At 33.5% G+C, this 23003-nt stretch overlaps 1 protein-coding gene across 1 annotated transcript; it reads right to left on the reverse strand.

Moving 5' to 3' along the window:
- Window positions 1-21645: 21645 nt before the first annotated feature.
- LOC119610955 lies at window positions 21646-22755 on the reverse strand. Its single transcript, XM_037966380.1, has one exon. The coding sequence runs from the start codon at window positions 22753-22755 to the stop codon at window positions 21646-21648; it is 1110 nt and encodes a 369-aa protein (XP_037822308.1).
- Between the last annotated feature and the right edge of the window lie 248 nt (window positions 22756-23003).

Consider the following 23003-nt stretch of genomic DNA (forward strand, 5'->3'; position numbering starts at 1 on the left):
TACTAGCCTTGATGACTCGCATGAATTTTATAATTATAGGGTCTCATTTGACCATAGCCCCTATACAAATCCCCCTTCAAAATTTGACTTAAATGTCCACAATTTTATTCAACAATAAATGGCTTAAGTATATGTATCTGACACAAGTCAACTTAAATGCTTTATTATGAAAACTAAATCACATTTCATTTTTGTAACAGGTGTAGGGTATTATATGGTCGGCCTCGCCCGACTATAACTTCTTACTTGTTTTTGTATCACTTTGCTACCAAAAATTGCAGTCATATATGTTCGTATTAAAAAAGTTCACGCACCAAATGTCTGTCCGTCTGTTTTTTAAAATACATTTTTTGAAGGCTCCATAATTCTCGGGAATCCAAATCTTAAATAATATAGAAATGTTTTTTTAAGAACTTAGCCGTTTAAAACCAGTAAAATCGGTCAATAATAATCGGAGATATGGTCAAAAAAAATATGATCAACAAATATATTTTATGGACTTTTTGATTTAGGGATGTAAAATAGTACATTTGCGTAAAAATCAATGTCCAGAGATATAGGCAGTCATGAGTCGCGATATGACAAAAGTATACTTATACAGTATATTAATATTAAAATTTTAAAATAATAAGAAAACATGTTAGAGTGCTATATTCGGCTGAGCCGAATCTTAAATACCCTCCACCAGCTAATTTTATATTAATATTTTTTAATTGATCAAATATTAGTAGAAATAAGTTTTCTCATGTCTGAAATAGAAAAACCCCAAGATTTAAACAGCTTAAATCTGTTACAATTCCAAGATTTATTGAACATTACAAACCCCATTTTCTTTTATATTTTTATAGCGCCCCAAGATATGCTTTAACGATATTTAATAATGTGCATGTGTGAGAAAGATTTAAGGATTTTCAAAATACATATATATAATTTTGTTCTACACAAATTGATAATGGAAGTAGTTAAATACGGTTAAATTGCTTTTAGGGGCAGGACTTAGTTTGGGAGATATGACCAATCATAGACCGATCGTAAAAAATTCTTTAAGCAAAATTTCTGTACATAAAAGCTATATTTCAGTCAAATTTTGTATCTATATCGTAATTTAGTAATAAGTAATGTGTGCTCAAGTGATTTTCTGAAGGGACACTTGCATGGGACCGACCGCACCCATGTTATGGACCGATCGTGAACAAATCTTGAAATAGAATTTTTGTATACCAAAGTAATATTTGTGTAAAATTTTGTATCAATTGCTTTATTTGGTAATGAGTAATGTGCGTTTAAGATATTTTCGTAAAAGGACTTGTGTGGGAGCTGTGAACAATTATGTATATAAAGACAAAATTTCAAAATTCTGTATCTATATCATTACTTAGTAATGAATATTGTGCTTTTAAGTGATTTTCTGGAGGGGACCTAGTATGAGAGCTATGACCAAATATGGACCAATCGTTAAACAATTTTATAGTGTTATTTATGTATATTAGAGCAATATTTGTGCTAGGGATACCAATCCCGAAAATCCCGGGATTTTTCGGGATTAGAAAATCCCGAATCCCGGGATTTGCAAAATAAAACCTGGGATTTTTTCGGGATTAGGATATCCCGAATCCCGGGATTTTTCAAAATGAATCCCGGGATTTATTACTAAAAAATTTTTTAAATTCTTTTTTGAGCCATAATTTCATTCAATTCGCTTCAAAATTACGAACAAAATTCAGCACAGCTATTCTTGTACATTTTGAACCTTTTATTTTTTAGAGTGGTATGATACCAAATATATTACATACAAATTTATTTTTTCATTTCGTCGTAGTATACACATTCTTTGTCTAAAGTAGACACAAATTTGGAACAAAATTAACACAAGAAATCCTAAAAGCACCTCCTCTGAAAACCAAATATATGCCAATGTTAATATCAATACATTACAATCAGCTATTTGATGAGATTTATTATACCCTACACCACTTTAGTGGGGAGGGTATATTAGGTTTGTGCTGTTGTTTGTAACATACAAAAATATTCGTCCTATACCCACCTTAAAGTATACCAATCGGCTTAGAATCGTTTTCTGAGTTGATTTTCAAGATAATTGGATGAAATTTGGCACACACTCTTTTTTTGACCCAAGGACGAAGCCTATTGAAGATGGTTAAAATCGGTCCATTATTTCACCTAGCCCCCATAAAACAGAACCCCCCGAAAAGGGCTTCTGAGCTCATAATTATGTTAAATATACCTGTATATCGATAAAAAGCAGCACAACTAAGTTTTATACAAGCCTTGATGACATTGATAAATTTCATAAAGATCGGGCCTCATTTGACCCTAGCTCCCATACAAAGCCCCCTTCCAAAAATTACTTGAATGTCCAATTAACTTATAAACACAAATATCGCGATGAAATTCAGCACAAATAAATATTATATAAATATAAATATATTTACAAAACTTTATAGGGCTAGGTCCATATTTGCCCCTAGCCCCATATAAAGCATCTTTCAGAAAATTAGTTTTTCATCCATAAATTGCTTAAATGTATCTGAACAATGAATTATTATGTAAAATAAATCACATTTAATATTCATAACTGGTGTAGGGTATCATATGGTCGGTCACGCCCGACTATACTTTCTTACTTTTTTATACCCTCCACCACCATCAGTGGTGATAGAGGGTATATATAACTTTGTCATTCCGTGTGTAACACCAAAAAATATTCATCTGAGACCCAACAAAGTATATATATTCTGGGTCCTTATGGAATTCTGAGTCGATTTAGCTATGTCCGTCCGTCCGTCTGTCTGTGTAAAACACGCTAAAGTTAAAACGAAGCAATATAATTTAACCAAATTCATCCAAAATTTTCATTATTATCCGGTACAGTTTGGTATTGAAAATGAGCAAAATCGGTTCACATCGGGAAAAGTTATGAATCAAAATTTAAAACAACCTCGAAAAAAATAAGCATTTTTTACACATTCTAATGTAATTTTCTCGAAAACTATGTAAGATAATTCCATGAAAATCATCATACATTCGTTTCTACACAAGATCCTTGATCCTTGCAGAAAATTGCCAGAATCGGTGCACAATTTCATATACCTCCCATACAAAAGTACATATTCCCGGAAAATGGCTTTTTTGTTAATAACTTCCGTCAGAATGTCGATATCTTCACAAAGTTTTACAAATTAAAATCTCTAATCTGGATCGGTCCATAATTGGACATAGCTCTCATACAAGGTCCCCTCCCGAAATTCACTTAAATGCGCATAACTCATTACTAAATTAATATATCCATACAAAATTTGGTATAAGTATTGCACATATGCATAGAAATATTACTGTGAAAGTTTTTTCCGATCGGTCCATAATTGGTCATAGCTCCCATACAAGGTCCCCTCCCGAAAATCACTTTAAAGCGCATAACTCATTACTAAATTAAGATATCCATATAAAATTTGGTATAGGTATTATACATATGCACAAAAACATTACTGTGAAATGTTTTTCCGATCGGTCCATAATTGGTCATAGCTCCCATACAAGGTCCCCTCCCAAAAATCACTTAAACGCGCATAACTCATTACTAAATTAAGATATCCATATAATGTTTGGCATAAGTATTGCCCATATGCATAGAAATATTACTGTGAAAGTTTTTTTCTGATCGGTCCATAATTGGTCATAGCTCCCATACAAGGTCCCCTCCGAAAATTCACTTAAACGCGCATAACTCATTACTTAATTAAGATATCCATATAAAATTTGGTACAAGTATTACACATATGCACAGAAACATTACTGTGAAAGTTTTTTCCGATCGGTCCATAATTGGTCATAGCTCCCATACAAGGTCCCCTCCCGAAAATCACTTAAACGCGCGTAACTCATTACTTAATTAAGATATAAAGTTTGGAACAAGTATTGCTTATATGCACAGAAATATTACTGAAACATTTTTTTCCGATCGGTCCATAACTAGTCATAGCTCCTATACAAGGTCCCTTCCCGAAAATCACTTAAACGCACATAACTCATTACTAAATATAAAGTTTGGCAGAAGTATTGCTCATATACAGAGAAATATTACTGTGAAATTGCTTTCTTATCGGTCCATAATTGATCATAGCTGCTATACAAGGTGCCTTTCAGAAAACACTGAAAGGCACATAACTCATTACCAAATAGTGATACCCATAAAATATTTGGCATTAATACTATTTTTGTACACATAAATGTTATTTCAACATTTTTTCACGATTAGTCCAACCTTGGTCATAGCTCCCATACAAGGTCCCTCCCGAAAATCACTTAAACGAACATAATTCATTACCAAATATTGATAGCCATACATTTAGCAAAATTATTGCTCTTATATACATAAATTACACTATAAAATTGTTTTACGATCGGTCCATATTTGGTCATAGCTCTCATACTAGGTCCCCTCCAGAAAATCACTTAAATGCACAATATTCATTACCAAATAATGATATAGATACAGAATTTTGAAATTTTGTCTTTATATACATAATTCGTCATAGCTCCCATACAAGGTCCTTTTACGAAAATCTCTTAAACGCACATTACTCATTACCAAATAAAGCTATTGATACAAAATTTGCCACAAATATTAGTTTTGTATACAAAAATTCTATTTCAAGATTTTTCACGATCGGCTCATAACATGGGTGCGGTCGGTCCCATACAAGGTTCCCTTCCGAAAATCACTTAAACACACGTTACTTATTACTAAATTACGATATAGATATAAAATTTTACTGAAATATAGCTTTTATGTACAGAAATTTAGCTTAAAGAATTTTTTACGATCGGACTATAATTGGTCATATCTAGTTCCTGCCCCTGAAAGCACTTTAACCGTATTTAACTAGTTGCATTATCAATTTGTGTAGATTATATATATGTATTTTGAAAATCCTTTAATTTTTCACACACATGCATACATGCAAATTACTAAATATCGTTAAGCGCTATAAAAATATAAAGAAAATTGTGTTTGTAATGTTCAATAAATCTTGGAATTGTAATAGATTTAAGCTGTTTAAATCTTGGGATTTTTCTATTTAAGACATGAGAAAATTTATTTCTACAAATATTTGATCAATTAGAAAAGTATTAATATAAAAGTAGCTGGTGGAGGGTATTTAAGATTCGGCTCAGCCGAATTTAGCACTCTAACTTGTTTTAAAATAGAATCGATTTGAATCTACAAAAATAATACAAAAATTGTGTAATATTAAATTTCTGCGGCTTTTCATACAAATTATCATATTTTTTTAAATTTGATTCTCTTAAATGGAAAGTATTTTGCTGTCTGCGTAGTATTTTGCAATAATAAACCATTCCTCGATTGAAATTAATCATACCTTTTCAAATCTATTCGAATTCCATTTCAAATTGTTCGAATTCCATCACATACCGGAATATTTATTTATTTTATTTCGGCACAGTCAAATATAAAATAAATTTTTAAATGATATCTAGAAGGTTTTGCATTACAACCCAGCAAAAAAAGAACTTCCAAAGAAGCGAAGAAGAAGTAGAATTTACTCCATGAAAGTACAGAAAAAGAGCTGAAGAAGTGATGATTTTTAACACAGGCTTGTCATAGGAGGGATGTCCTTTTTATTTGATTCCAAATTCACTACTTCTGAAGTCATTCTCAAGAAGTAATTTTTATGATCTTTTTTTGGAAATTATTCGGAAGTGAAATTGTATTATTATAGAATTCAACTAATTTGCCTTAAATAATTTTAACATTAATGAGGGTAATAGATACATATAATAAAACAGAAGCCCGAAAGTAAAATTTTTTATCTCCCAATAATGTAAGAACAAAAAAATATCTTCAGCTTTGAAAAAATATTATTATTTTCCAATCTTCGGAAGTCTTTAAACATCACTTCCTTAGAAGGTTAAAAAATTCACTTAGTGCTACTTTTAAAGTGGTGATAAATGGTATTCTTTTGGAAGTACTTCGTTTTATTTTTGCTGGGATGCTTTCTACAAATCTGAGTGATAACAGTAAAGGTAAATTAAATTGTTCTGGATGTAGATAACATGTTCCAAAGAAAAGGTTCATTTATGATCTAAATTGATATTCGAAGGATTGAACGATATATTTATTATAACCTACACCACTACAGTGGGGAGGGTATTATACATTTGTGCTGATGTTTGTAACGCATAAAAATATTGGTCCTACACCCACCTTAAAGTATACCGATCGAATCAGAATCGCTTTCAACCATTAGTATCGCGATGACATTCAGCATAACTAACCTTTATATAAAATTACATGCCTCTTCCCAATTGTTTGAGGATCGGCCCATATTTGACCCTAGCTCCCGTATAAAGCCTGTTTTAGAAATTTAGTTTTTCATCAATAAATTGCTTAAATACATCGGAATTAAGGTAAAATTCAACAATTTTTTTATGAAAAATAAATAATTTATCTTCTGTCGATTAATTTTCACAAGATTAAACAATTTTCTTCACAAACATGAAGATTTCAGATTTTCATGTATGAAATAATTAAATTTATGTAATCCCGAAATCCTGTAAAATCCCGAAAAATCCCGGGATCCCGAAATATCCCGGGATTGCAATTTTCAAAATCCCGAATCCCGGGATTTGTAAAAGCCAGTCCCGTTTGGCATCCCTAATTTGTGCCAAATGTATGGATATCAATATTTTGTAATGAGTTATGTGCGTTTAAGTGATTTTCGGGTGAGAACCTTGTATGGGAGCTATGACCAAAGATGAACCGATCGTGAACAAATTTTGAAATAACATTTCTGTGTACAAAAATAGTATGTATGCCAAATTTTTTTTTGGGTATCACTATTTGGTAATGAGTTATGTGCCTTTAAGTTAGGCTTGCCAGACGTACTGTTTTCAGCAGTACGCGTACTTTTTTTTAGTAATTGTACTTTTAACTGCATAACCCCTAAAGAAGTACGCAAATGTACTTCTTTTTAGTATTTGTACTTCTTTTTGTACTTTTTTTTTTTGTATTTTACCATAATTTTATAGGTATAAATATAACCATAGACAATTATTCTACTTATAGAATCGCTATTTAAGGACTTAATAGATATTTCTCATCCATTTGATATGAGGTTTGGATGCCTTTGTCATGTATTAAATAATACATTTATTAAAAATGCTTTAAAGTTATTAACATTTGATTTAGACATCAATGTAATGAAAGTTTTTAATGAATTTTCGAAATAAAAAAATTTGAAATCTGAAGGACATGCTCCGTCATGTACCATTCGATGACTTTATCCATCCCCACTGTGGAACGATTTAAAGAAAAACTATCCTGCCATTCTATTTTTTTCGTAAATGAAGTATCTGAGGAAGTTGGAAGAAACTTATTGAATTGTAATAATTGATATGTTTTAAATAAAAAAGAGCTAAATGACAAATTTGAATATCATAATATAATTTTATGGGTTTTTAGAACGTTTTTCTATCAACAATATATCAGTTCGAGTTCTCGGTAATTTGTAACAATTTGTTGCTATATTCCGTTCGCGTACTTTAAAAAATTTGCAACGAGAGAGTATGAGAATGATAAATATGACAGTTTGTTGATAGAGAATTTTTTACTGGATATTTTTTCTCCAGTAAAAGATATCAAACATATGAATGTTCACAACATATTATTGATATTTAAAAATGTAAACAAACCAAACAAAACAAAAATTTGGTGAATCCGACATTTTTTAAAGAAAAAATATAAATTAGTAACACACGAATATTAAAAAATGATTTGTAATTATAAATTTATTTCTCATAAATTAGTTTTCAATTGAGTTTGTTGTGAAAAATCATAAAAACCTACATATATCAATATAGCGTTTTTAGAACAATTTAATTTTTTTTAAATAAACAATTGTACTTTTTTCTACTCAATTGTACTGATTTTTTAACTACGATGTACGTTTTTTGTTGATTTCAAATCTGGCAAGCCTACTTTAAGTGTTTTTCTGAAAGGGACCTTTCATGGGAACTATGATCAATTATGGACCGATAGGAAAACAATTTCACAGTAATATTTCTGTGTATATGAGCAATACTTGTGTCAAACTTTATATGGATGTTTTAATTTAGCAATGAGTTATGGGCGTTTAAGTGATTTTCGGGTGGGGACCTTGTATGGGAGCTATGATCAATTATGGACCGAACGGAAAAACTTTCACAGTAATATTTCTGTGCATATGAGCAATACTTATTCCAAATTTTATATGGATATCTTAATTTAGTAATGAGTTATGCGCGTTTAAGTGATTTTCGGGAGGGAACCTTGTATGGGAGCTATGTCCAATTATGGACCGATCCAGAAAATTTTTTCTCTGAATGAATTCTATTGACATAAGATTTTAATTTGTGAAATTTTATGAAGATATCAACATTCTGACGGAAGTTATTAACAAAAAACTCATTTTCCGGGAATATGTACTTTTGTATGGGAGGTATATGAAATTATGGACCGATTCTAGCAATTTTCCGCAGGAATCAAGATCTTGTGTAGAAACGAATGTATTATGATTTTCATGAAATTATCTTGCATAGTTTTCCAGAAAATTACATCAGAATGTGTTGTAAACGTTTCCCTGGTCATGAACTAAAACTTTTAACTTGTAAACCCTGTAACCCCTTAATTGTCATTTGCTTTTCTTTGTACTAATTATTATATTCCCTTTTCGTAAAATATTAACCGACATTGATGTGTCATTGAAGTCACATTAATTTGACACTTGATATAGAAGTAACGATTATTAAAAAAAAGGACAGTTAATATAGAGAAGTCATAGAGTAAAGATTAAAATAAAGAGTTATTTCTTAGAATAAATAAAACGTGTTTCAATTTGGAAGCTTAAAATTGTAATTCTACAATCAGAAGTGGGATACGTAAGAAAAATCCCTATTCGTAAATATTATATTTTTCTTATTACTACGCAAAAAAAAATAAATAAATAAAATGAATAACGATGGAGAAAACCATAAAGATGATGAGGGTGCAGCCAATACACCGTTCTTGAGAACTCCACAAGATACTAAACCCGTTAATGTTCCAACAGCTAGAGATAGTGGCATACGAGTGTCCACTGACGACAGCTCAATTTTGTCTTTGCTGTTGCAACAAAATCAAATGCTCATTAACACGCTACGTTCTGAGAGGAGTTCATACCACGTTATGCCAGACCTCAACAACACTATTAAAAAATTCAACGGGAAAAAGTCCCCATCAGAAGCAAAGGATTGGCTTGCGTCCAGATTCCTTTCGTCTAGAAGGTGCATCCTTAAATTGGTACCATGCTGCTGAATTTTAATGTTGGTCAGACTTCGAAGATGAATTTAAAGACACATTTATTGGCCGTCAATCGACAGCTGAACTTTGGGAAAAAATTTCTGAAAGGCGTCAACATGATTATGAAGACATCACAGATTATTTCATTGATAAATTGCGACACAACAACTTGGTCTAGAGTTCGACGATTCCAGAAAATTCATCATCAAAGGTATAAAATCAATTGATCTAAGAAAATTTCTTTTACAGAGACAACACATCACGTTTAACGACATTATATCTAATATCCGAGACTATATTGATGCTGGATGTGCAGATGAGGATTTCGTCGTAGGTAAAACGGAGCCACAACGATTTCAACAAAGAGGGAAATTGGACAGTGTGCAAACCTGTAGCAAATGCGGAAAATACGGTCAGTTTGCGCGCTTTTGTAAAGCTGAAGCGTCTACGTTAAAATGTTACCGTTGTGAAGGTGTTGGCCATGTCAAAAAGTTTTGTAACGCGCCTATAAAATGCCTCAAATGTCACCAAGAAGGTCATGTACAGAATATGTGCCCAGCCAAAAATAAAAATGTTGCACCGGATTCGATGCCAAGTAATACCCGTAATACTGTGAAAAACAATGCTAACGTAGTTACTACTACCACCTCCACCACCATTGATACCACATCCAATAGTAAATATTTTCAAGAAGCATTCGTTAACGGACAAGTTGTCAAAGCTTACATCGACCCAGGAAGTGCTGTAAATATGATGCCCGAATCTACAATAAAGCACCTTAAACTTGAATATAGCAGGCCAGAGAGTATTGTGCGAATACAAGGCTTTGGTAATGGATCGGTTACTCCAACTGGTGTTTTAAATGTCAACCTTAAAGTAGACCAGGCAGCCGCCGACGTAGAAATATTTGTAGTCAAAGACGAAGAACTAAATATTCCACTATTAGTAGGACAACCCTTTATAGAAAAAGAATACATAACTATGGTACATCGTGGTAAAACATTACGTTTCTTTGAAGAGAATATAGACGATGAACCAGATGATTGCCTACAAAATATGGAAGTGCCAGTATTGCCAAAAACTGATGTTAAATTGTGGGCTAAAGAAGCTACAGTCATCCCTTCAAAATACGTTGGCTTTATATCTACCTATAATAACTTTCCTAAGGCCACAAGCCTATTCATTGAAAATAAACAAAATAAATTTGGTGCTCTTATACCAAACTGCGTAATAAATAATGATAATGGTGAGTTTTACATTCCTGTAATGAATATTACTCAACAAGACATAAAGTTTGAAAAAAATGAAACAATAACTAGCGGTAAAATTTGTGTTGAACAACAAAATAAACTAGAAGAATTGAGTGATAACGAAGATGACAAAAATGAGAGTATGCGAAAGAGATTTATTGTTACAAACAAGCGCAAAAAACTTTGATTTTAATGAAATACAAATTGGTGAACAAGTAAGTGAGGAAGGAAGAAAACAGCTTAAGAGAATTATCTCAGAAAACATCTCATGGTTTTCTTATAATTTGAGTGAATTAGGAACAACAAAAGATGTTGAGTTTAAAATAGAATTAACAAATAAAGAGCCTATTACTTTTCGTCCATATCGTTTGAGTTATTCTGAGAGAGAGTATGTCAGAAGAGAAATTGAGTCAATGAAAAGTGCTGGAATTATTTGTGATTCTGAGTCAAACTATTCGAGTCCCATTTTATTTGTAAATAAAAAGAACGGCGAAAAACGTATTTGTATTGATTATAGAGCATTAAACAAAGTAACAAAAAAAAGCAATACACATTGGATATGAAAAGTGGGTACCATCAAATACCTGTGAGCAAAGAATCGAGACATCTTACAGCATTTGTGACGCCAGATGGGCATTTCGAGTTTTTGCGTATGCCATTTGGAGTTTGTAATGGGCCCGCCGTTTTTCAACAATTAATAAACAAAGTATTGGGACCATTACGCTTTACCATTGCAATGGCATATTTTGATGATATTCTTATACCAGCTGATTCTGAAGAAGAAGGTTTGGAAAACTTAAAAGTAATACTTGAAGTGCTAAATAAAGCGAATCTAAAACTAAATTTAATCAAATGTAAATTTCTTTTAAAAAAAATAGAATATCTTGGTTTCGAAATACAGCGTGGTATAATACGACCATCAGAAGACAAAATAAGAAGTGTAGCCCAGTTTCCCACTCCATCAAATGTGCATAACGTAAGACAATTTATTGGTCTCGCAAGTTATTTTCGGCAATTTATACAGAATTTTGGAATAATGGCGAAACCTCTAACGATTTTGACCCGTAAAAATGCACAATGGAATTGGACTACAAAAGAAGAGGAAGCTTTTAAAATAATTAAAGAAAAATTGATTTCTCGTCCCACGTTAGCTATGTATTCGCCTGGCGCAAGAACAGAGGTACATACTGACGCTTGTCAAATTGGTTTTGGCGGAATTTTACTTCAAGAACAAAATTATAAAAAACTCCACCCTATCGCATATATAAGTAAACAAACAACGCCAGAGGAAAGCAGATATCATTCAACCGAGTTGGAGACTCTTGCCGTTGTTTGGACACTACAAAAACTTCGAGTATATTTAATTGGTGTAAACTTTATTGTTGTTACAGATTGTAATGCCGTAAGAAGTACGTTGTCAAAAAAGGATATTATACCCCGTATTGGCCGATGGTGGCTTCGTCTTCAGGAGTTTCAATTCGAAATTATTCATCGATCCGGAAATAAAATGCAGCATGTTGACTCATTAAGCCGTAATCCAACAGGGGGTGCACAAGAGGTCGCAACAGTGGCTGATGTTTGTTCCCTTTATAATACTTTAAGTGAGAGTGATTGGTTAACGTTGCTGCAACAAACAGACCCTGCTGTCATTGAAATTGTTAAATCGTTAAAGAAAACAACGGATTTAGATGACATCGATAAAACCGTAAAATCAAATTATGTACTGAAAAATAATGTGGTGTTTAGAGTGGTTGGCGAAGATCAAAAGTTTTATGTTCCTCGTAAAGCAAGGTGGAAAATTGTTAATAATTATCACGATAACTTTGCACATATTGGCACCGAAAAAACAGTATCTAAAATCAAAGAGCACTATTGATTCCCTAGGATGAAAAATTATGTGAAAAACTATATTGGAGCTTGTGCTGAATGTTTGTATCATAAGGAACCAGGAGGAAAGAAACCGGGTATGTTACATCCAATCGACAAAATCGGAACACCGTTCCACACCGTTCATTTAGACCACTTAGGTCCCTTTGCTAAAAGCACAAAAGGCAACTCGTATATTCTAGCGGCTATTGATGGCTTTACAAAGTTCTGTTTGTTAAAACCTGTGCGCAATACAAAATCAAGTACAACAGTACGAGTCATTGAAGAAATGGTTGCTTTGTTCGGGACTCCAGTAAGGTTTATTACCGATCTTGGTACCAGCTTTACGGGTTCTCCATTCGTTGATTTTTGTAAAAATAGCAACATCATCCATGTTAAAAACGCTACAGCAACACCTAGAGCAAATGGACAAATAGAGAGATTAAATAGAAGCATTACTCCTATGATCGCAACTATGAGTAAACGCCCAGACAACAAAGATTGGGACAATTTCGTTGGCATTACCGAGTATAGTTTAAACAACACCTACCACCGAACGATTAAAACAACACCCTTCAAGTTACTTTTAAGTTACTCTCCCAGAAATAATTCTGGTGGTGTGTTAGAAGATGCACTACGGCAACAACCAACAAGTACAATGGATGAAGAACGCGAGCGTGCATTACAAGATATTATCGAGCAACAAAAAAAGCAAAAACATGTCTATGATAAAGCGGGATGTGATGCCGTTTCATATATCCCAGGAGATTATGTTATGATCAAAAGAATCACGATGCCGGGAGTTGGTGAATCATCTAAACTACTACCACACTACAAAGGCCCCTATGTTATTACCGATGTTTTGCCGAATGATCGCTATAGAGTTTCTGATATTCCTGGTTTGAAACGAACACAAAAATTCTATGATGGTGTTGTAGCTGTGGATCAAATCAAACGAGTGCTTTCTCCCGATGAAGACAGTGATGGTCACAATGACGTTGATGACTCCCTGGAATCTGAAGACGGCGTGAATACTACGCGTAAAAGCAAACGTTTAATGAAATTGAGGACGATTCCTCATGAAGGATGGCCGAATGTAAACGTTTCCCTGGTCATGAACTAAAACTTTTAACTTGTAAACCCTGTAACCCCTTAATTGTCATTTGCTTTTCTTTGTACTAATTATTATATTCCCTTTTCTTAAAATATTAACTGACATTGATCTGTCATTGAAGTCACATTAATTTGACACTTGATATAGAAGTAACGATTATTAAAAAAAGGGCAGTTAATAGAGAGAAGTCATAGAGTAAAGATTTAAATAAAGAGTTATTTCTTAGAATAAATAAAACATGTTTCAATTTGGAAGCTTAAAATTGTAATTCTACAGTGTAAAAAATGCTTATTTTTTTCGGAGTTGTTTTAAATTTTGATTCATAACTTTTCCAGATGTGAACCGATTTTGCTCATTGTCAATACCAAACTGTACCGGATAATAATGAATATTTTGGCTGAATTTCGTTAATTTCTATTGCTTCGTTTTAACGTGAGCGTGTTTTACACAGATAGAAGGGAATGGACTCAGAATGTCATAAGGACCCAGAACATATATACTTTCTTGGGTCTCAGATGAATTTTTCTTAGTGTTACACACGGAATGATAAACTTATATATACCCTCTATCACCACTGATGGTGGTGGTGGGTATAAAAAGGACAATTTTTTGAGGTTGTCTCAAATTTTTACTCATAACTCTGAACCTATTTCACCGATCTTGCTGATTGGATCAAAACCAAGCTGCTTAGGATTGCGATGAATATTTTAAGTGAATTTCATAAAGTTCCGTTGCTTCGTTTTAACGTGAGCGTGTTTTATACTTGGTTGGGTCTCAAATGAATATTTCTCGGTGTTACAAACGGAATGACAAACTTATATATACCCTCTATCACCACTGATGGTAGTGGAGGGTATAAAGAGATATTTTTGAGATTGCTTAATGCATTGTTAAAGGCAAAGTAATCCTTTAAAGTTGTAAGCATTCACTTAATGCTTTGATTGTTTCAATCATCGACTTAATTGATTTCTAATAAATTTTTAACCCAACTGTTTATTTCATTTGATTAATAAACTAATTAAAATGCAAGTTTTATTTTATTAAATATTTAATTTATCCAATTAATGAATAAATTAATTTTAAATTTTAAGTTTAATTACTGATGTTAATTGTTTTAATTATTTCTTTAATTGGAAAAAAATATTTTTTACAAATTTCATAATTGATATCATCATTTTGTTGATAGGTGCAAAACTTTTTGATACAATTATTTTGATAATTAAAACACATTTTCAGTTTTTTCTGTGTTAAGGTAAAAATTAAAATGCTTTATTATTAAAAAATAATCAACATTTGCAACATAATCACTGGTGTAGGGCATCATATGGTTGGTCATGCCCAACTATAATTTTTTTCTTGTTTATTTATTTGTTTGTATTTTGTTTAATATATTTTGTATTTCAGAAGTCGATGTACAACATTTATTAAGAAAATCACGTCAGAGAGGAACCTTTCCCTCTTTAATGATGTTTTGCAAAACATTTTTGAAAAACACATTTTTTGACCGATTACGGAAAAATATTAATAAAAAAATATATTTTTCTAAAATTTCATAAAAGTACAAAAAATGTAGCAAAGGAACACATAATTAGCCTCTTTTCCCCTATAGGGGTGGACTTTCGAATACACATATCTCTGAAACTAAAAACTCATCGTCTAAAATATTTTTACTTTAAAACAATAAAAAATCAGACTATTTCGAAACGAAACTTTGCTACATAATAATAATATTTCAGACACTTTAAAAGCATAATCAGAAATGTTTTTGCTTGAGTATTATAAAATTGATTTCTTAAAACTATTTTATTTTTCATATTTTTTCAGTAATAGTAATTTATATCTAAGAAACATTGATTTTTTAAAATAATAATAAAAAGTATTTTTTATAAAGTACATTACAGTTCGGCCAATCTGACAATTTGATTGACCTCAATCAAAAAACAATATCAAAAAAATAATAATGAAGTGTGTGGCAAATAATACATAAAAATTTAATTTTTTGTCACCCATTTTCTAAGACGTTTAGCTTCTACAATGCCTTTATAAGGAATTTGAGTAAGTTGACAATTATCAATATCTTTTATAATATAGCGATCGTTAGATAATACCTTGTCCACAATTAAAGGTCCTCGATATTTTTCAATAAATTTTTTATTCTTACCCACAGTATTAACAGTATTCATGACTACAACATAATCTCCTGTGATAATTGTCAACTTACTCAAATTCCTTATAAAGGTATTGTAGAAGCTAAACGTCTTAGAAAATGGGTGACACCAAATTAATTTTATCTGTATTATTTGTTTCCTGTTTAGAATCAAATATGCATACATTTTCATTATCTAATCGTTTAACATGAATTAGATTTATATTAAATTTTTCCATAAAATTCCTACCCAAAATCATTGAAATTTTAATATAATTTTCTGGTATTATAATTAATTCAATAGATTTAACTATATTTTGAAATTTAACTTGACACGAAATTATGCCATACATTTTCATATTACAATTTCCGATTCCAACATAGCGGGTTGGAAGTAGATCTTCAGAAAGTTGAATAGATTTTGGCACAATTGCTTTCGAAATTAAATTAATTGGGTTACCCTAATCAAATAAACATGAAACATTAACATAATTAGCATATTTGTTTCTTAAAGGTAGGAAAAATGCCACACTCACCATTAACATTGGATCAACAACAACAACTTCATTAGAACTAACAACATCTTCTAGAAAAACTGAAGCTGAAATATTTTGACCCATTTGTTGGCAAATGAAACATGAACCTGGAGGACGTATGGGTTTCGGATATGAACTTTTCCTATGTCCAAATTGAGTGCAATTGAAACAGCGCACAGTGGTATAGGAAAAAAAAGAGGGAAATAATTCGGTAACTTCTAAACGGTTAATCCGATTTTAATGAAATTTGGTATGCACAAAGAGGAGGTGTTGTCGAGTTTAGGTTTTGAATTTGGACCTTATAGGCCAACCAGGGGCCCGGCGGGGGGTCCACAAATTAGGACACCTCGGCTATATTAAATTTTTAAAACGATTAAAAACTTTAGTTTTTTTGATAATAGCGGGTCCAAATATTCCCGATTTTCGTCATTTTTTTTTATTCGCTTAACAACAAGTTTATATATCAAGCAGTGAAAGAATTATGTAAAAATCATGACTGAGTCCAAAGTTATAGGTATTTTAATTTAAAAAATAAAAAAAGGCGATTTTTTGTCATTTTTTTGGGAAAAAAATATCTTTTTCTTTTTAAGTTATCTAAAAAGTTTCTAAGAAGATGTATATAGAATTTATACTTTTTGGAAAGCTGACTTTACATAAAGTACGATAAATGAAACAAAACCTAAAATTTTTGATACCGAGGGGACCAGGTCCATCCAAAAAAACCCTATTTTTTTATGGAAAATTCAATTTTGAGCAAAAATTCTCAAATCGCATAGTCCATATCAAATTATAGTGACCTGTTTTATATGAACCAATATGTTCTTAATAATTTTGTAACGGATTTCGATAACCCCGCCCCTGGTATGGATATAATAGGCAAAAAAACAAAAAATCCCATTTTTGGGATTTTTTAAAACTTTTTTGGGAATTCCGGGATTTCTAATAAGAAAATTCGAAATTTTTATTTAATTTTGGATTTTAAGTAAAAAAATCTACCTAACTGTAAAATTTCATCAAAAAATATTCATAAATAAAATTGTACAAAACTCGTTATTTTGTTTAATAAATATTTATTTTAAAATAAAATAAATATTTTAATCAACTTATAATTTCTCAGGAAGAGAAATTATAAGTTGGTGAGGTTTGTTGCTTGAAATAAAGAAATGGGAAAAAGAAAAAAAAAAACCAAAGAGATTAGTTTTTTATAATAAAGTTTTTATTAAGCAAGAGATGCTTACCCTTTGACTGTTGGTTTTGAACTTGAACTTTAATTTTATATTTTTATGCCTTGAAGGCTTTTTTAAACAACGTTATAACGGTTTAATTCTTTTCGTTAAGTTTAACATAAGTTTTTTATACAATGTTAAGAATAGTGTTTACAATTCGTTAAAAAAAAAACGCGATTTTCATTTAACGAAAGAAAAGAAAGAAAACTTATAACTACTTATAATACTAAATACAATTCATTTATATAATTCATTTCATATAATTCATTTTAATACTAAAAAAATACGTTATTTTAATTTATACATGGCGCCCCTCGTTGCACTTGTGCAAATTATGGTTCGGAGGAGGCGCATAGTACCACGGCTAAGGACCGGATCGCCTCGGACAGAATCCTTTGATTGGGAGCCGGTGGCTGGTTGTGGTTTTGGTTGTTGTTGTTGGTGTCGGTTGTTGGTGCGATTGTTGAGGTGGGTGTTGGTGCGATTGTTGATGTGGGAGTTGGTGCGATTGCGGCGGCGGATGGCGTGGTGCCTTATGCGGGATGGAGAACGTTCTGCTAGTGGTGCCATTTCTCAAGTTGGTGGAGCGGCGTTTTTTGCTGTTGTTGCCGTTTCTGGTGTGGCCTGAAGTGGTGGACCGGATGGCTGCCACTGCAGACACCCCATTCCGGACGGGTGAGCCGGTAGTTCCTTGGTCGATCTCCCAGCCGTTCGTGCACACTACGCCTTACGGTGCGATTGCGTCTGTTGGGGTGCAGCAGCGTGTGGTGCAATTGTTGACAATATAGGCAGGTGTCACTGCTGCTGCAGTCAGCCACGACGTGTGTCCTTGCCAGACAATTAACGCAGTAGTGGAGGCTACGCGCTACCTGGTTCCGCTGAGTCGGCCCCATGGCCAGGAAACTCCGACAGAATCGGAGAGAGTGGTAGCGGTAGCACAGTTGGCACTGGTGAACGGCTGGGTTACGTGGACGTTGATTCGGCATACTGGAAGTAGAAACAAATATTATTTAAGTGAACTATGCAAAGTTACAATGGAGAAATATCTGCAATATGGGATAGAGATTGGGAGGATTGTATGTAATTATTAATGTAGATTAATTTACAATTGCTTTCTACTTGCCGCGAACCACATAATTACGAAATGACATTATTGGCTTAAGAATTATTATAGGGCAAGTAGCATAATTTCGTTATGGGACGAGTTATAGTCCCGTTTTGAGTCCGAACGTCTACTACTCGTACGTAATGATCAGTACCACTATGAACCTTTTCAATTCGACCTAGCCGCCACTCGCAAGGGGGCAAAAGATCATCCATTACTACCACAAAGTCACCTATTTTTAAATTGGGAGTAGAAAATTTCCATTTATATCTTTTATGCATGGATTTTAAATATTCTTCTTTCCATTGTAGGGACAGCTTGTGATGAATAGCTTTAATTTTTTCCCATCGGTTGATTAATGATAAATTATCAGTTGTTTGTTCAGGAAAAGACATAATTGGACCACCTCGAAGGAAATGTCCGGGGGTCAAGGCAGTTAGATCGCTAGGGTCTTCGGATAACGAAGAAATCGGCCGCGAATTTAGAACTCCTTCAATTCGTGCTAATAACGTTGTGAACTCTTCGAAATTAAAGCGATAGGCTCCTGCTACTCGTTTTAAGTGGAATTTGAAACTCTTGACCGCAGCTTCCCAGAGACCTCCCATGTGAGGAGCCTGTGGGGGGATAAAAGACCATTCAAACCCGTGGGAAATGTATTTTTGCGCTATATCTTGAGATGTAGTGTTGATGAATGTGGTGAATTCCCGACGGAGAGTTCGGTTTGCACCTACGAAGTTTCGTCCATTATCAGAAACTAGTCGCTGTGGAAGACCACGTCGTCCTATAAAACGAGAAAATGTTGCTTGGAAAGCGGGAGTTGAAAGACTTGAGCATGGTTCCAAATGGATTGCTTTGGTGGCAAAGCATATAAAAACGCAGACATAGCCTTTTACGATTGCGGCTCTTCTGAGACTGGAACTTTTTAGTTCAAAAGGCCCTGCGAAGTCAATGCCGGTAACATTGAAAGGGAAAGAATACGTACAGCGATCAGGAGGTAGAGGTGCCATTATTTGAGAGCACGCTTGGCGTTTATGTATGATGCACGGTTTACAATATCTGATCACCTTCTTTACCCGAAGTTTTAGTCGAGAGATGTAGAATTCCGTTTGTATCATTCGACACATTAGACTGCATTACACCGTGAGCTAGAAATTCATGTAAATGTAATAGATATAATTCGCAAAGTCGAGAATCTCGTGGTAATATTATTGGAAATCGTTCTTTAAAGGGTAGTGAAGAGTTGGCTAATCGACCGTTAACTCTTAAAATACCTTCTTGATCTAATAATGGATTGAGAGTAAATAATGAAGAACCTTTTGGAATTGGCTCCGATTTTAAAAGAGCTTCATATTCTATCGGATAGCGTGTTTTCTGAGCAAGTATTATTAGTCTGGAATTGACTGATTTAATTTCTTCTTGACCAAGTTTAGTATTATTATATTGTAGAGAAAAATTTGGATTCGCAAATGAACTTTTAAATCGTCTTATGTATCGGAAGACGTATGCTAAAACTCTTAGTGCTCGAGTATAAGAGGAGAATCTTTTAAGTATATCTTCTGGAATTATAGAAGTATGAAAACTATTGGTTTGAGTTTGTAATGTTATATTTTCCATATCGCTTTTGGGATTTTCTTCATAGCGTTTAAGCGAATTTAATGGGTTATTCCGTGGCCATTCAGTTTTTGGATGTATTAGCCAAGCAGGCCCATGCCACCAAAGAGAGTTGCCGATGAGATCCTGAGGTCTACAACCTCTTGAGCCTAAGTCAGCAGGATTACAATGTGTTGGTACATGACGCCATTTTGCATTGGGAAGTAAGTGTATGAATTTGTCCGATACGATTAGCCACATAAATTTCCTTCCAAGTAGCTGGTGGTTTTGCTAGCCATCCTAAGACAATTGATGAATCACACCATAGATTTATTTCGGTCTCAGCTAGGTTAAGTGAAGTTATGGTATGATGTACTAGTTTTGCGAGCATAACGCTACCAGACAGTTCAAGTCGAGGTAATGTGATTGCTGATAAAGGGGCTACTTTTGTTTTGGCTACCAACAGATTGGAGAAGACGACTAAAGAAGACGTTTCTATGCGTATATAAATGGCAGCACAATAGGCTAATTTTGATGCGTCACAGAACCCATGTATTTGAATATTGTCCACGGGAGTGAACTGAATCCAACGAGGAATTTGGATTTCTTGAATTTTTTGTAAATCAGTGATAATTTCATTCCAGATTCGGAGAGAATCTGGACTTACCATATCATCCCAATCAATTTTTTCTAGCCATAGTTGTTGAATTAGAAGTTTTCCTTTGACCACTACTGGAGATATCCAACCGGCGGGGTCAAACAACTTGGCAACGGACGATACTATTTTTCTTTTTGTTATTTGAGATGCCTGAGGGATAGGCTCAAAATAATAACTGAAGGAATCAGTTACTGCGTTCCAACGAATGCCAAGAGCTTTCATTGTACTAGCGTCGTGAAATTTGAGAAAGTCTGAATCATATAAGTCTTCTTTGGGAAAAGAAGTTAACAACTGGGAGTTGTTTGCCGTGATCTTTTTTAGTAAAAGACCTGCGGATTCGAGCGTTTTAATAAGTTGAGCCTGTGCTTCTAATGCATTTTCTATAGAATGACCTCCTGTAAGAATGTCATCGACATATGTTTCTTTTTGCAGTATTGCTGCAGCTTTTGGAAATTGATCTTTATAATCTGATGCTAATTGAAGTAATGTTCTAATGGCAAGGAAAGGCGCGCAATTTACCCCAAATGTAACGGTCTTCATTTGATAATCTTTGATAGCCTCCCGGGGGGACTTTTGGAAAAGTATTCGCTGGAATGGTCTGTCTCTTGGATCTACTAATATTTGACGATACATTTTTTGTATGTCACCGTTAAACACAAACTTATAAAATCGCCAGTTTATTATTACTGTCATAAGATCTGCTTGTAGTGTGGGACCTGTGTATAACACATCATTAAGTGAAAAACCCGATTTTGTTCTACGGGACGCATTGAACACTACTCTAACTTTTGTTGTCTTACTTTCTGGGCGATGTGGGGAGATAAAACGAGTCGCATTTTTCATTTGAGAAGAATTCCTTTGACGTTGTCTCTTCCATGTGATCTAAGGTAATGTATTCTTTGAGAACTTCATTATATTGATTCTGTAGTAGAGGATTTTTTGTTAATGTTTGCTCCAGACGAACATACTGACTTAGAGCAACAAATCTTGATGGGCCAAGGAATCTAGTCTCTGGAAAATCTTGTCGGAATGGCAATCTTACCATGTAACGACCATTTGGTAAACGCTTCGTCGTTTGGGAGTAGAATTGTTCGCAATATTCATCTTCAGAGGAGATTGGACGGGCCGAAGGTAACTCTTCCTGCTCCCAGAACTTCCGAATCAATTTATCTAAATCATTTTCTTCTGCTGATTTGACACTTGTTGAAAACGAAAATATAGGTTTTGTTTGAACTGAACCACTTAGGACCCATCCAAATACGGTTCTGTATGCTGTGGCCGAACCACACACATCTCGTCTAATTCCATCCAGATTTATAAAACGTTCGCTATCATTTCCCAGAACTAAGTCAATAGGCGAAGATATATTAAAATGAGGATCGGCTAGATCAAGATCAGCAAGTTTAGCTGTATTTGCAACGTTAAAGGAGGTGGAGGGAATTTGGTTCGTTACTTTTGGTAATACAGTAGCTGTTACTGGAAGTCTGAAATTCTTTATTTTTGATACCAAGACTATGTCACATTCCTTTTCTGCCGTTTGACATTGGCCTCCAATTCCGATAATCTCAGAATAAGACTTTCTTGATGGTAAATTGAGCCGTCTTTGAATCTTTTCCGAGAGAAAAGTTCTTTCGGAACCGGGGTCTATTAGCGCACGGATTGTGAATAGTTCCCCTCTAGATTCAATCTGCACTAATGCCGTTCGCAATAAAATATTTGTGCTGTCTGTAGCATAGTTTGCATTAATCTTAGGTTTCATTGTCTGTGAAGTAGACGGTTCTTGATCGTCTTTATTTAAATCATAAGATTGATTAGTTGAGGCTTTGGGATCAGACTTATTGTGCGGATTTGTTTGACCATTTTTGGTCTGATCGTTATTTTTTCGAAAAGGATTAAATGATCGCATGTGAAGCAATGTATGATGACGTTTGTTACAATTTAGACAAGTACTTCTGCTGGTGCAGTGTTTTTTAGTGTGGGAAGGTAAGAGACAATTGTTGCAATATTAATTCTTGAATATGAAATCTACTCTTTCTTGAATAGAGAGTTTACGAAATTGAGGACAGATTCTTAAGTTGTGATCCTTTTCACACATTTTGAATTTCAAATCAAGCCTTTCCTGGGATGCGTACATCTGAATCGGCGATTTAGAAT

Source organism: Lucilia sericata, unplaced genomic scaffold (genome assembly GCF_015586225.1).
Source record: "Lucilia sericata isolate MDLA Ls3-8-SP2 unplaced genomic scaffold, ASM1558622v1 Contig001323F_arrow, whole genome shotgun sequence".
NCBI lineage: Eukaryota > Metazoa > Arthropoda > Insecta > Diptera > Calliphoridae > Lucilia > Lucilia sericata.

Excerpts from the sequence above, each read along its gene's own strand:
- LOC119610955 (XM_037966380.1), bottom strand. The coding sequence starts at position 22,755 with ATGCGATCATTTAATCCTTTTCGAAAAAATAACGATCAGACCAAAAAT.